This window comes from Tinamus guttatus, unplaced genomic scaffold (assembly GCF_059628265.1).
Source record: "Tinamus guttatus ecotype Peru unplaced genomic scaffold, ASM5962826v1 Tinamus_guttatus_pri_ptg000153l, whole genome shotgun sequence".
NCBI lineage: Eukaryota > Metazoa > Chordata > Aves > Tinamiformes > Tinamidae > Tinamus > Tinamus guttatus.
The window spans coordinates 2,814,985-2,830,581 of record NW_028288687.1 but is presented as its reverse complement, the minus strand read 5'-3'; the positions used below and the strand labels follow the sequence as shown (position 1 = coordinate 2,830,581).

The following is a 15,597-nucleotide window of genomic DNA, read 5'->3' as shown; positions in this document are numbered from 1 at the left end:
CACTGCTGCGTTATCTCATTAACTATCTCCTCCAAACAGGCTGGGACATCAAATCCCTCTGAAAATCCACAGATTTAGGGCACTTAGAAAGGCTGGACTGCACGCTCCAGAACCTGAGCTTTTGTGCAAACAAATGCATGACATCCCTGGTCCTTTTTGGTTCCAACTGCTCCTACGCTGAGCTGGGAATCTCCATGAGAAATGCCAGCATCCGAGCCCATTGCTGAGAGTCCTTTGCCCTGCTCATGGCGTCTGGTGCTCAGGAGTGGGTTGAGCACAAAACGAACGTGCTCCAGGATGGTGCTTTCCTCCACCGGAGCTGCTGGGACATCCCAGTTTCCATCCACGGAGGGCAGAGAGCGCCTGCAAGCGCCTCGCGTCCCGACAGTGCTGTCTGATCGCTCCCCACGGCTGCAGCTTCCTCTCCCGCCGCGCTGGGACTTGCCCAGGATCTCGGCGCCGCCGGGACCCGTCGCACCCAGCGCCACGAAACGGGAGCAGAGAGCAAGCCCGGGAAAAGGCGGGCAGATCGCAGAGAGATTGCACCCCGGGCACGGTCTTCAGTCGGGATGCTCCTAGGAGGCACAGTTACATTAGCATTTAATTAACAGCACCCCAGCTTGCATCTATTTTAAACAAGCTGCAACACTCCTGGGCGCTGGCAGCTCCTGCGCCGAGACAAGCGCAAGCCGAGGCAAGACATTTCCATCCCGCTCCCCAGGCAAATGCTATTTCATGTGATCTATACCAAAAATACAAGCACCGCTTTGCCAGACACTGGAGTCGGCATCTCCTAGCAACACTCTTCCCTCCTGGCATGTCTTGCGTGAGCCCCTTCGTCTCGTGCTGGTCGCTGTGCTGCTGGCAACGCACCTCCCTTCCTTCCCATGGGAAACCCGGTATCCCCACGCACACGGACACATGCACAAATACAACCTAGCACCCACCAACTGCACCCTGGGAATTGCCAATATTGATTGCACAGAATTAATTCCTCATTACTGTTAAGCAGCTCCTGCATGCATAATGGCTTATGGAGGAACGCGGTAAAGGAGTAGCTGGTGCGCGCCAAGAAAGTGCTTCTCATCTGGGCTTTGAGGCGGTTTTGTCAGGCTGGGCTTTAATAAAGAGCATTCTCAAGCAGTGTAAGAAACACCAGGGAAGGTTTAAGGTGCACGGGAGCATGTTATGCATGCAAACCACCCTGCAAAAATGAGGATGGAGCTGGGTTAACTGCATGGCTGCGTTCATTTGCACGTGGGTTGCAGATGCGCTCACGCTGCAGCAGCCCGTGGGGCCATTTAGTTACTGGCTTTAGGGGGTCGAGAAATCCTGGGTGAGATCCCACTTATTTGTGGTGGGGCAAAGCCGGGCTTGCCGAGACTGGATGCAAACAGCACCGACAAGCCCCTTGCAAAGGCACAGAGAGCCACAAAGTGCAGGATTGCGCAGACCCGCCCCAGCGCCCCGTTTTCATGGGCTCTGCAGGAGGCCGTGAGCTGTAGACAAGGAAATATTACTCATATTGGTAAGTACTGTTTGTCTTGCGCTTTGTCATATGTCTATCATTTCTGGAGTGAACAGATGTGGTTTCCTCGCAGTGCACGTGGCTTGGCATTACAGCAGCCGTCTTGTTCCTGCTCCGCAGAACACCACACGTGGTTACTTGTATTAACGGCTCTCCAAATACCTCTTCGCTCTCTTGCAGCGCACGTTGCCTTTGTGCCGGGCTTGTGCTATTTAATACTGGGGAAATCAGAATCAGAACTATTAAAATGTGGTAGAACACTCTTCAAACACATCCAAAAGAGCAGCGTTCAAAGAACCACTTCATATTAATAGAGATGTTGACCAACCAGAAGGCTCTTGTGACTGCTTGGCCAGCCCTAAGGTCCCGCTCTGGTGCAGCAGGTCCCACTGCCACCCATCTGCTCCAACACGGCATTTTGCTGCTCTGCCTGGTCCTGCCACCATCCTGTTACTGTGGCCCCACGTCCAGGTGTCACCTGGCAGATATCACTCCCAGGAGGGTGTCACCTTCAGAGAGATGTCGCCCTCAGGCAGATGCCCCCCAAGCTGGCTGTCCCCTACCCTTCCTGAGCCAGGTGCACCGTAAGAAGGGCTGGTGTCACCATGGACAGGGGATCCCCCACGAGATGTCACCCGGGGCTGGTGCCACCTGGGGCAGGGAGCCCCCCAACATGGTAGATGTGATCCAGGGCCAGTGTCACCTGGGGCCAGTGTCACTAGAGGCAGTGTCACCCAGGGCCGGTGTCATCCCGGCTAGGCCCCCCCTCCCAGCAGGTGCCACCATGGGCAAGTGCCACCCGTGGCCGCTATCCCCCCGCCAGATCCCCCACCCCCACCAGGTGTCACCGTGGGCTGGTGTCACCCGTGGCCGCTATCCCCCCGCCAGATCCCCCACCCCCACCAGGTGTCACCGTGGGCTGGTGTCACCCGTGGCCGCTATCCCCCCGCCAGACCCCCCACCCCTGGCAGGTGTCACCATGGGCTGGTGTCACCCGTGACCGGTGTCCCCCGGCCAGCTCCCCCGCCCCCTCCCCCCACACACAGGTGTCCCAATCAGGCCCCCCCCCCGCAGGTGTCACCACGGCCGGTGTCACCACGGCCGGTGTCCCCCAGGCAGCCCCCCCACACACACACAGGTGTCCCAATCAGGCCCCCCCCCCGCAGGTGTCACCACGGCCGGTGTCCCCCGTGACCGGTGTCCCCGGGCAGCCCCCCCCCCCCCCCCCGCGCCGCTTCCCCCGCTCCGGGCTCCCCGCCGCCGCCTCAGCGCCCGCCCCGCCGCCGCCGCCCGGCGCCGGGCGTCCCTCCCTGTGCATTGTGGTCCGGCGGCGGGGGGCGAACATGGCCGAGAAGCAGCGGCACGACGGGCGCGTCAAGATCGGCCACTACGTGCTGGGCGACACCCTGGGCGTCGGCACCTTCGGCAAAGTCAAGAGCTGAGTAGCGCGGCCGGCGGCGGGAGGCGGCGGGAGGAGGCGGCGGCGGCGCCGCGGGGCTGCCCCGGGCCCGCGCGGCCTGCGGGACCCGCGCGCCCCGCCGGGAGCATCCCCGGAGCGGGAAGACCCCCCGCATCCCGGCAAGCTGGGGCGAGGAAGGAGCCTGGAGCCCCCCGCGGGGGCGGCTTGGGAAGCGGGGACCGGGCTGGCACCGTCCCGCTGGGATGGCCGGGTCGGGGTGGGAGCCATGGATGGGGCTTCCCGTGCCGGGACGGGGTGCACCCCGCCGGGAGGCAGCTCCCCTGCTCGCCCAGGGCAGCACCTCTGCTTCACCCTTTTCATCTTTTGCAGAGATTTTTTTTTTTTCTCTGCTATTTTTTTTCCCTGCTATTCCATGCAACGGTTCTCTTGGAACCTGGTTATGAAAATCAGGGAGACTCCGCGACCCGCGGTTTGGGAACGGCCGCCCCGGAGGGGCGACGCACAAACCCGGACCCAAACTCACTGCCAGGCAGGAAACCTCCTCAGCCTGGAGCTAAGTCCCCCTGCAGCCACTTGCCAGGCCCCTAAAACACAAAATATATTGTCTTTTTCCATCTCAAACCACAGACCATTGCCTAAAGTATTATCAGAACAAGGATTTCGGAGGATAAGGAGCACCTGAATCACCTGTGTGTATCAGCAGAGCTCCAAAAGCAATTTTTTTTTGTCCTACAGAACAAATTAAGGCTTTTCTGTTAGCTACCTTTCACGAGTAACTAGCAGGAGCACCACACACATTGCATACAGCTTTTTTTACATATAAAAGCTGGCAGGTTCCAACAAGGCATTTAAAACAGAAGGGATTTCCTAATTAAAATCAATTACGGCTAAGCGGTACCCTACATGAGTATATATATATATGTGTGTATATATATATATATATGGGTATATTTTCCTCAGTATGTTGCCTGGAATGTCAGTCTGCATTTGACAGAGGAGATTTGGTCTGGAGATGGGAAACTTAGCCGAAGAAACCAGATCTGTTGTTTACCCAGAGTTATAGCATCCAAATCAAAAGAGCATCCGGATAACCTGAATTCCCCATGGTTAGCAGGAAATGCAGAAAAACACAATGAAAAAAAACATTCTGTCTGATTGATTTTTTAGCTCTGAAGGGAGAGATGCCATCAGTTGCATTTCTTTATTGCTGCTGTTTTCAAACTCCAGCTTGCACTAGGCTGTGTCGGCAGCAATGTTTCCAGCTTCCCTCTCCAAAGTTAAGAAATCACAAATTTGATTACAGTGATTAAGGAAAAAGCGGATGGCCCTGAGAGGGTGGGCAGGGGAGGGTTTGTGATGAGACGCTGCTCCCCGCAGCTTGGATTTGTGGCTGGGGAGTCACTTGAAGCCCCAAGAAACCAGAGCTGTGCAGAAAAAGCCGTCGTGAGCCTCTTGCAGCGAGCGACCACGCGAGCGCTGGCGCCAGCAAGGAGAGGAGCGGAGAGACTGAGAGATGAGAGCGGGAGATTAGTTTGCAGAAAACAAAATTAAACTAGAAAACAAATGATAAAACAATGATAAGGGCTGGAACATGCGGCTGACAGGGAAAAGCTCTCGCTCTGCTCCCTGAAACTTTTACGTTCCTCCCGAAGCATTTGCAGATGTCCTGAGTGCTTGCTCTGCCCGTGAAGGAGGCAGCGCTCACCAGGCTCTGCTGTTAAAGGTCCAGGGACATCGTGCCTCCTAGTTTTTTGTTCTGTTATAATTAAATGAGAGGGTCTTCTTTCAGAAACTAGTGTTGTTAGACCTCCTCCTCCCCTTAACAGCCTCTGGTGCTTAAGTTCTCATGTGTGTGGTCAGCTTGCCGGGATGCTCATCCCAAAAAGACGAGGCAGATGCTCCAGGCCTCTTTCTATTACCATCACTCAGCCCATCCTGCTCCCCCCAGGCCTTTAATCCGGGGGTTAGGGCAAAACAAGCCCCACTTCCCTGGGGCTTTTGGCAGCTGCAGTGGCAGAAAGATGCAGGATGAGAACGACCTTTGGACCAGAGATCCCCTCGGAGACCTGCTCACTTGCCCAGGGGGTCAAAAATTGTCCTTGCTGCCACCTGGAAAGATCTCTGCACCTGCAAGGTGCAACAAGAGCAGCCCACAAGGCCCCCGTCGTGGAGCACGTTGTGTTGATGTTCCCCGGCTCTCCAGACACCCGAGCGGGAGTAACAAGCCCCCAGGGACTGGAACAACAACATCTCTGTAGCTAATGCTCACCGAAAGCAAAAGGTGGAGCACCAAATAGGCTGTTTATGTTTCATTATTCATGTGCCTGAACTAGAAACCCTTCACAGAGTTTTACGTTGTTTGGCAAGGATGGGAAGAAGAAGAACTGTTCAGCAGTGGTATTAAAAACAGTAATTACTCATTCCAGGCATGGCTTTTTTTTTTTTTTTTTTCTCTCTCTCTTGGCTTCCCAAGTTATAACAAAAAGCTTTCCACGCTGCTGTAATAACCCGGACAAGTAACTTGCTTCCCTTTTGCACCCTGCTTTAAGTGTGGTCGAGGAGGGAAAGGGCCGCTTCAAGCGGCGCTTTTAATTTCCGAGGGCGGCAAAGTGTTTTATTTTTAGGATGCTCTTACCAAGGAAAGCATCCCGGGGCAGGTCTTATCTCTCCCGGCTAATTATAGCCACCTCGGTCACCCCGTCCCGGCTGCGCCTGCTCATGCAGGTGGCTTCCAACTCCCATCTCCTCCAAAACTGCAGATTCCTGCTAAGGCGCTACATTTGCCCATTATTAACCCCTTCTGCTTCATATTATTGTTTTTCGGGCTCACTGTGAATATTACTCTCACATTTAAGGTCGGTGAGTTTTCTCTGCAGCCCTCTATATCCCTCCATTTTTAATATGACATGAGAAAACCCTGATAAAACGTAACTCAAGAGAGCCATCTCACAGCTGAACACCCAATTATTAGGTTTCTTGTGATGTTAACTTCCATTTAAGGTTTGGCTTCCCGCACAGAGAGCAGTTTTTTGGCACGGCCTGCTAATTGATAGCAAATGGATCAAATTCTGAGTTCTCTTGACACTGCTCTTAGTGCAGCCCCACCAGCCACAAGGGAATTGCCCCCGATGTAAATCACTTGTGGTTGCTGCTCCTCTGGGTGGTGGGTGTTTTTGCCCTGTTTTAAAATCAGATGTTAAAAGTGGTATCTTTTCTAAAACTAGAATTCATTAGAGCTCCAGCAGTACAGTCTGGTATTCCTAAAGCTTGTTATCAAGCCAAGAAACATGCTTGAGGAAATATAAATAGAAATTCATTTTAGTAATGCAAATCTTGGAGTCCTATTTTGGGCAGGGAAAATCCCTTTTTTTTTTTTCTTTTTAAAGAAGCCTGATGGTCCAGATTTAAGGCTGGCTTATTGGGGATTTACTCCACTCCTGTGTTACGGTGGTGATTCTCCCCTGGCATTTGAATATATCTGCTTCTGACCGATGTAACCTTTACATGCGATAAATCCTTGCAAATTAGCTTTGGGTATGACCTGCCCTAGGAACTCACTCTGCCATATTTACTCCAGTATTTTTTTGCAGATAAATCCCTTCTCTCCAGTCCTTCAAAACTGCACGGGGGAAATAATATATAGGAGAGATATAAGCCAGCTTTAATACGGTTTCTTTTTCTTTATCTGAATTGTCATATTTGAGAGGTCCAGCAAGATTTGCCTCTTGCCAGTGTGCCTAATTTGGCCTGGAAATCATTGGTACATTGTGCTGCTGCGTTGCACAGCTTTAGTTTTTGCATTGTATAAAAATGATGCATTTCCTCCAGCTTGTTTTAAATCTCTTTCTGGCATGTTTTGATTCCAACTTTCCTCCCTAGAATAGGGATGAAGAAATATGAAAAGAGTAGGTGAGGGAAATGCAGGCTTAGTATTAAGGTCTTAGTGTCCAGAACATATCCAGAATATCCCAGTTTGCTTCCTTTTTTCCCTTCAACAGTTATTTTTCTTCTTAGAAACCCCCACCTCGGTGTGCCGATGCGGTGCTCTAGTAACTTTGCAATGCTCTTTTCTCCTGGCAGTTGGGGAACACCAGCTGACGGGCCACAAAGTAGCCGTAAAAATCCTCAACCGGCAGAAAATCCGCAGCCTGGACGTGGTGGGGAAAATCAAGCGCGAAATCCAGAACCTGAAACTCTTCCGGCACCCCCATATTATCAAGCTGTGAGTACCCTTTGCTCGGGCTCCCCAGCGCTGCCAAGTCTTTGCATTCGCACTTGGCTCCGTTGCAGGAGAGAGGACTTGCAGCAGTACCTAATGCAAACCCTGCAGTGCTGTTTTTGCACGTTTTTTGCATGTGCAAAAGCCAAATCTTGCTTTTCTAGAGTCTTTCCACTCGCTTGCATGGGAACACGATCAACTCCTCCAGAGACGCTGGGAGACCTTTTTATTTTTCGCTGGGAGTTTGGGGTATATTATGAGCCACACTGCAAATTTTGCCTGAGGAATTACAGCTCGGTTTGGCCCCTAGAGCGAAGCCTTGGCCTTAAGTCAGTAGGATTTCTGTTTTAATGGCCTGATTATCCAGAGCTTAAAGGAACAATTTTGTTTATTATTCAGACATGCGTTTTCAAAATTGCCACTCTGATGAACCTGAATTTCAGCCGTAAATCAGCACCTGCACAGCGGCCGCTGGGATTCCTTCTCAATCCCCAGTTTGTGCAGCTAGTCCACATTAATGAGGCACTTGATAATATCTTTGGCATTTCTATAAAAGAAAGCTGTTGAACGGTAACTGGACGGAGAAGTTGACATTTAGGTCAGCCTTAAAGCTGGCATGAGATATAGCAAATACCTGGGCCTTAGAGGCAAGGGAAAACAAATTCTCCCTACAGTTAAATAACTAACTATAGAGCCACTGTTGACTTTAGAGTAACTTCACAGCTCCGTGGATTTATAGGAGAACAGATTGGCATTATTTCATGAACACGCCAGCGAGAGGTCTCAGCTGGGCATCCAGCATCCCCCGAGCTAAGTCCTGTTCACACATTTGTCAAATAAACTATTAAAGCCAAAGAATTAAACCCAGTTTAAGAATGCCAATATGAACGCCCTAAATAGTACAGTCATGAAATAGTGTGTTAAAGGAAAGGGGTAAGGTGAGACCATACAGGACATGTGCCTCCTATTTCAGTCACTTGTGGCATCTCCCCCTGTGTGTATATGTGTGTGTGTATATATATACATAGGCGAAGAAAAAGAATTATGAGGTAAAAGTGATACTTCTTCTTGCATACTCATTTCTAATTTTAGAATTTAGAGGATTTAAATATTTGATTAATACTTGATTTTAAGTTTTGAGTCATGTGGGATGCTTTTCTGTGTTGCCATAAAGCATTTCTATACCTGTGCAAAAGTAGCTCCCTCTAGTGTTTAGAGCTTTTTTTTGGTCTTCTCTCAGTACTAGGGAAAATAAGCAGCCTTGCTCCCATTTCCATGACGCCTTCCTTGCTAAAAAGACATTGTTACAGATCTTATCCAAAATGGCAGTTTGAAAGTCAGGACAGTCCTAAACGCGGTAGAATTTTCTGGCAGAGATTTCAGAGGATTATGTAAAAGCTCAAAGGAAAAAAAATGAAAAAGTAAGTCCATAAAAGAGATCCTTTCAGTAGACAAGGGAAAGATTATACTTATTCTCCCTGTGAAACAAGAGACGGCTCTTCAGAAATGGAAAGCAATTATAAATCCAAGATCCGAACAAATCCTTATTTTCAGGGTTGAAGTGAGGGTAATAATCTGTTTAAAAGCCCTTCCCCATCCTTACTGAACAATCATTTCTAAACACGCTTGTGCTTTTCCAGGTACCAAGTCATCAGCACCCCCACTGACTTCTTCATGGTGATGGAGTACGTGTCTGGTGGGGAATTATTTGACTACATCTGCAAGCACGGCCGGGTAAGTGGCGACACCACATCCACCCAAACACCAGTGTGGGAAGAGCAGGAGGCTGAGACGGAAAACGACCTCTGGAGGGAACGTGGTGAAGGTTAAGGCCAAAAATAGAGCTGCCTCCTCAAGTTGTTTGGATGCGGCTAAGGATGTCTAAGGATGCGGCTTATCGGAATGTGCATTTTCAAGGGCTAATATTCCCAAAGGAATATGAAGCTTGCATGGAAAATCACTAGCATCTGCCCTTGGGCATCCCCATAGGTAGGGAGCCTTCATGGAGCAAGGAGATGAAAACAGTTAAAACTAAGCTCTCCTTAGGAGCCAGTCTACACCGAGCTTTCTCCTTTCACCTTGGTACCCACCAGCTAGGGGCTGCATCCCTTGGAAACAGCAGCTCGTTATAAAATACCAGGGGGAGAGCTGCTGCATTTGCTGTGGCGGGTTAGTGTCATTCATCTTGTTCTTAGCCAAACCTCGGAGCTGCTCCGACCCTTTCCCCTTGTCCCGCAGGTCGAGGAGGCAGAGGCAAGGCGCCTCTTCCAGCAGATCCTCTCTGCCGTGGATTACTGCCACAGGCACATGGTGGTGCACAGAGACCTGAAGCCGGAGAACGTGCTGCTGGATGCACACATGAATGCCAAGATAGCTGATTTCGGTAGGTGACCCTGGCAGCAGGCCAGGAAATTCAGGGATTGCTTCTTGCAGGCTTCCCCTGTGCTTGCATTAGTGTGGAGGAGCAAGGTAGTTTGGAAGTCTTCTCTATGTTGTAGTGCAATTCCCTAATATAAGGATTTAGCTGATTTATGTTTAATTCAGACTCCATGCAGCTAATTGAAGGGTGACCTGGCTGTATGTGTTTATTTTCATGCACATTCTCCCTAAGTATGACTGTGTGCTCTTGGCCTCACTGCATTTTACAAATGAACGGTGACAGGAGCCTTACAGTGGCATTACTGGTTGAAATCCAAATGAAAAAGCTGGCTACCAGCTCAGGCCTAGCAAGTTCCTTATAGTCCCCTTTATAATGATTAAATCATTTTGAAGAGTTACACTTTTCAGAAGGCCATGCCATTCCCACATGAAGCATGTATTTGGAAAGAGATTGCATATGTTTGTCCCCTCTGTGCTCTGAGTTTTGCAACTCAGATAAGCACAGTGAGTCCCATCCTCCTTAGGATGTGAAAAAATAGTAAGAATTGTCATGCACAAAACAGCTCAAAGGTATCTACCTCCTTATACCAGCAGTTCCCTGCCCTGTTTCCCCACTCTGCTTGGCATTCCTTTCCGGGGTCCTCTCTGGCAGGACCTTCATGACAAGCATCAATATCTAAACATCTCATTTTTAGGCTTGTCCAACATGATGTCAGATGGGGAATTTCTGCGGACCAGCTGTGGCTCTCCAAACTATGCAGCCCCCGAAGTCATCTCTGGAAGGTAGGACGGTAGGACGTACCACTCAGTCCAAGGATGTGTGAGCCCATGGTCTTTCCATTTGCTCTTGTGATTGGAAACAGCTTTGCCTGTCTAGGAAAAGCAGCTGAATCCTTCCAGCCCATATTCTACATCTGAGTGACTCTGCTGGCAAAATCTTGAGGCTTTCTTGGTTGCCTCATTTCTCAATACTAGTTATAATAGCCCCTGAAGATACTTATTATGGAGGAATAATTAGTAACAGGCGTTTACTGTTTGTATAGGCAATTAAAGAGGGTGAAAAATAATTTTGGGGCACCAATACTGAGGTTTCAGATTGAAAGACTTTTCCAGGCTGCAGCCTTCTCTCCCACCCAACTATCACATAAAATACAGTGTTAACAAGGAAAACCATTTACTGGTAGAAATATCAGTAAAATCTTTAATCATGATAATATATAGCATATAATCTTTTATATGCTTTTAAATGTTCCTGTTTGAAAACTGTAATATTCTGGTGCTTTAAAGCTATTTTTTTTTCATGAGAACCAGTTCATCCAGCATAGCTTTGTTTTCAAATGATGAACTGAACTGGCAAAGCTGCAGTGTGGTTGTATACCTCAGCTACATAGGGCCAGTATGCAGCGTCTGTACTGCACATTGCATTTTGAGTTCAACCTTATGCAGGTTTGACTTCATTTTGAACCTTATGTTCAACTTTCCCACATCAATGTGGCAGTATTGCCTCCTCAATTTTGTTGTTGAGAAACTAAGCTGTGTAGAAATGTGCTTATTCACCTAGTTGTACATAATAGCAAAGATTGTGACTAAGATCACTACTGTGCAGCAGGTGGATGCGTTGCCCAGACATTTGTGTGGCAGACCAGGGTGGGAGACCTGGTGCAAGCCTTGTGCTGTCCAGGCTGTCTAGAGCATAAGTGTATCAGAACGTATAAGTTCAGGTTTCAGGGTAATAAAAAAGCATCTTATTTGGGCCTAAGAGGCAAAGCAATTGCTCAAACAACATGGACAGCAGCAAAACAACTTGGCTTCCTTTCTGGTGAGATCGGGCATCAGGGCAGGGGTAGAGGGACATTGAATTCATGGTCCCCGTTTGCAAATGTCCTTTCTTTGCTGCTCCTGTTGGTCTCTGCAGAGAATTTCTCACACTCAGAAGTAAAGTTGGATTTAGGTGATTTAGTAGCATTCAGCGTGGGCTGGTTCTGCTTTCTTCACAGTTTGTAGGTCAGTCATGTTTGAGGCCACACTTTTCAGGAGCAGCAAGTGCAGGATAATCAGGTTTCATTAAGAGACCTTTGTACTTTCATTCAATCTCCTCATTTTAATACAATTTTAGAGCCCAAAGGATTCCCAAAAATCTTCTCCAAAAAGCATTGGTTGTAGCAAAAAGATACAAATGAACAAATCAAGCAAGCAAGCAGGAGTCAAACCCGTCTGTAAGGGGTGTCCAGACATGGAGATGCCAGGCAGGACATTGCAGCTTGTGGGAAGCGGGAACCCTTGCATACCAGCACGCAAGCTTCAACTGAAAATAGCCCCTCGGAGATATAATATCTGCCTGCCATTTAATCTGCCCCAGTGAATGAACAGAAAGTGTTGGCTGAGTCCTGCAGCCCTTGAGCGACGAGCAGCCTCGCGGAGCTCTTGATGGGGCTGAAAACTGGGCATCTGACCAGTCCTCACACCACAGTTGGGCCTAAAGTGCATGATCAGCCAACACCAGCTAGGGAGGTTATTTACCCTAATCCTTAAGCATTTTCTTTGCCTGAAGTGGGTTTGGTGGCATTCACATGAGGAGGTTAATGATAAGGATGCAGCATGGGGAAGCTGGAGGAGGTACCACCATGGCGGGGAGGACATCTGCCTGCAGGACTTGTCATGGGAGAAGATGGGGAGCAGGAGGAAAAGCGAGGGGTGACGGCTTTTCCACTGCCTTTCCCTGGTGCAGGTTGTACGCCGGGCCCGAGGTGGACATCTGGAGCTGCGGCGTTATCCTCTACGCCCTGCTCTGCGGCACGCTGCCCTTCGACGACGAGCACGTGCCCACCCTCTTCAAGAAGATCCGGGGCGGCGTGTTCTACATCCCCGAGTACCTCAATCGCTCCGTCGCCACGCTGCTCATGCACATGCTGCAGGTCGACCCGCTCAAACGAGCCACCATCAAGGACATCAGGTAATGCCACCCGTGGGGGGAAGCTGCGCTCGCGGTGGCCGGGGTCCTCTTCTAGAGCTCAGCCTGCTGGGGACAGAGGATGCTGCCCACCCTGGGCATCTCCGCTGGCATAGGGATCACTAACTTAGTCCTAAAATATCCCCTATAATTAAAATGTGTCTTAACGTGAGCAAATGGTTCACCTTTAAAGGCAGCGTGGTTTTCCAGTCTAGTGCATGAATGCGATACTCATGAACATTTTATGAAAATTATAGTAATCCAGATGGTGTTCAAAGCACGTACCTTATTAATGTTATGGAGCCTTGCAGGAGTCCCTGGCTTCTTAATGTATTTACAAATGATGACTTTCTGGTACCCCTTCAGGTGAGGGGTACCCCTTTCCATCCATATGCGTTTCCCCCCAGGGAGCACGAGTGGTTTAAAGAAGAGCTACCCAGTTACCTCTTCCCAGAGGACCCTTCCTACGACGCCACCGTCATCGACGATGACGCGGTTCGGGAGGTCTGCGAGAAGTTTGAGTGCACCGAGTCGGAGGTGATGAACAGCCTGTACAGCGGCGACCCGCAGGACCAGCTGGCGGTCGCCTACCACCTCATCATTGACAACCGGCGCATCATGAACCAGGCCAGTGAGTTCTACCTGGCCTCCAGCCCTCCCACGGGCTCCTTCATGGACGACAGCGCCCTGCACATCCCGCCGGGCGTGAAGCCGCATCCCGAGCGCATGCCGCCGCTCGTCGCCGACAGCCCCAAGGCGCGCTGCCCCTTGGATGCCCTCAATACTACCAAGCCAAAGCCGTTGACTGTCAAAAAGGCCAAGTGGCACCTGGGGATCCGCAGCCAGAGCAAACCCTACGACATTATGGCTGAAGTGTACCGCGCCATGAAGCAGCTGGATTTCGAGTGGAAGGTAGAAGATAGTCGTGCTTGGTGTCCGTTTTCGTGGATCATTTTCTGATGATCCGTCTGAGGTGGTCATTGATATTTTTGCAGTGAGTCTGGGCACAGCCTCACCTATTTCTATGCAAATCTTCTTTTTCCAATACTCTAAAACCTCTGTCTGGAGAGATAATTGTTGCTTGTTTAACTGCAGTGCTTGTTTAGCTGGTTGCAGTTCTAATTTTAGTGGCTAATTCCTCACTAGGTCAGCTTGGGTACTCCTAAGAAAAGTAGCTCTCATTATTTCTGGTAGGGTCATAGCTTTCACGTGTCCTGCAATGGCCTGATATATTTTTCCTTAATCCTTCTTAAATGACGTATAGATTAGGAGACTGGGATATTTTGAGTGCAGAAGTTCTGTAACCGCAGTGTTGTGTCATCAGTGTGGTGGATGACCATGAAAGTGGACCCTGTTTTAAGGCTGAGCTTCTGGGGGCTGGGTGTAAACCCAGCTGACGTTTTCCCTGATAGTGCTTCCTTTAGATATTTCTTCAGAGCTACGTGGCTTTTGGCCCCAATCTTTTTCAAGTTCAGATGAGCAAATCCCTGCCACGGAGTTAGCCCTCACTGTTGCTGCTGGCCCTGCTTCCCCAAAACTGCTGTCGCTTACGTGCGCTCACCTGATTTTTACAGCACTTTTTGTCAGCATCAATAGGAGGATAGGGAGAATTTAGGCCCCAACCTTTATCATCACGTAACGCTGTAGTAGATACCATCCTTGTTCCAGCTGTGAAGGGCTTTGCAGGGTGAACGTCGCTTTGGAAACGCTGAGCGTTGCACATGGGCAGTGTCATTCCCGTGGGAGCATCTTTGAGTGATTCCAAGCAACCCACTCACAGGAGATGCCGGCCCTGGCTTCCTACCTGGATCCCAGCTGCCCAGAGAGCCCAGGCCAGGCTCGAAAGCTGCAGAAAGCACCAATTTTACTGTTTTTCTAAAACACCTGTTAGGAGGAAATAAGATATGAAGCCATTTGCTTAACTCTAAAGGAATTGTTCTTGAAATGTTCTTCCCGCTCCCTTGAATCCCATTCCTGAAAGCCGATTCCCTGTCGCAGGTGGTGAACTCCTACCATCTCCGGGTGCGCCGGAGGAACCCGGTGACGGGCAACTACGTGAAAATGAGCTTGCAGCTCTACCAGGTGGACAACCGCAGCTACCTTCTGGACTTCAAGAGCATCGACGGTAAGTCTCGGGGGCGCAGTTTGGGGCTGAAAGCAGCAAAAAAGGGGCAGTTTTTCCCCCGACAGGCGGGGGCAGCCCCTGAGCCGCCGCCTCTCCTTGCAGACGACGTGACGGAGCCGCGGTCGGGCTCGTCCACGCCGCAGCGCTCGTGCTCGGCCGCCGGCCTGCACCGGCCGCGGCTCAGCATCGACGGCGCCGCCGAGAGCCCCGCGCTGCTCACGGGCTCGCTGAGCGGCTCCTCGGTGGGCAGCCTGCCGGCCGCGCCGCCCCGCCACGGCAGCCACACCATGGACTTCTTCGAGATGTGCGCCAGCCTCATCATGGCCCTGGCGCGCTGACACCCTGCTGCTTCGGCCTCCTGCTTCGCCCTCCTCGACGCACACGCACATCCTCCTCGAAAACACCCCGAAAAACGACTCAGAGGACGCGGTCCTCTCTAAAAGCATCTAAGAAATTGGGAATAACTGCATTTCGCTCCTCATGGGTGAAATGTATACAGCTCACTTTTTTCTCCCTTTTTTTTTTTTGTGGCTGTAGGGTAGTAAAGGTTAAGTTTTTAAACGTTAAGTTTTCGGCGAGCGCTGCTCCCCTGGTTGGCCCAGGGTTTGCAAGGCCGAGTGCCTGGTGCTTGGCCAGGGCCATGGGGCTCCTCAAAGCGGGCAGGAGGCCGGGGGTCACAAACCAGGTCTGCGGCTCCGACGCTCCTGCCGTAGTGGGAGATGCCAACGCTGCGACCCTCGTCCCCAAACACGGGCATGGGGACGTGCACTCGTGCCCCAGGCCAAACTCGCCCTAGGAAAGCACTGACCTGCTCCCCGCTTGCGCAGGCGACGGCTGTTACTTGCCTTGGTTGTTTGTTTGTTTTTTATAATTATTCTGTTTTTTAATGATTATGAGTTACCTCAGGCCAGCCACTGTCTCACATCGGCCGGGCTCGCGGCGGTCCCTGTCCCCAAGGAGGTCCCGACACCGCGTT

General features: G+C 50.6%; 1 protein-coding gene across 1 annotated transcript; it reads left to right on the top strand.

The window, feature by feature from the left end:
- The first annotated feature begins 2,856 nt into the window (after nucleotides 1-2,856).
- On the top strand, nucleotides 2,857-14,990 carry PRKAA2 (protein kinase AMP-activated catalytic subunit alpha 2). Its single transcript, XM_088522395.1, has 9 exons — nucleotides 2,857-2,965; nucleotides 7,029-7,170; nucleotides 8,808-8,901; nucleotides 9,406-9,550; nucleotides 10,242-10,329; nucleotides 12,275-12,499; nucleotides 12,904-13,408; nucleotides 14,495-14,621; nucleotides 14,724-14,990. Exons 1-9 carry the CDS (start codon nucleotides 2,872-2,874, stop codon nucleotides 14,957-14,959), a joined length of 1,656 nt encoding a protein of 551 aa, XP_088378521.1. The 5' UTR covers nucleotides 2,857-2,871; the 3' UTR covers nucleotides 14,960-14,990.
- The last annotated feature ends 607 nt before the right edge of the window (nucleotides 14,991-15,597 follow it).

Coding starts and splice junctions, on each gene's coding strand:
- PRKAA2 (XM_088522395.1), top strand. CDS start 2,872: ATGGCCGAGAAGCAGCGGCACGACGGGCGCGTCAAGATCGGCCACTAC. Junction 2,966..7,028: donor CACCTTCGGCAAAGTCAAGA/GCTGAGTAGCGC, acceptor TTCTCCTGGCAG/TTGGGGAACACCAGCTGACG. Junction 8,902..9,405: donor ACATCTGCAAGCACGGCCGG/GTAAGTGGCGAC, acceptor CTTGTCCCGCAG/GTCGAGGAGGCAGAGGCAAG.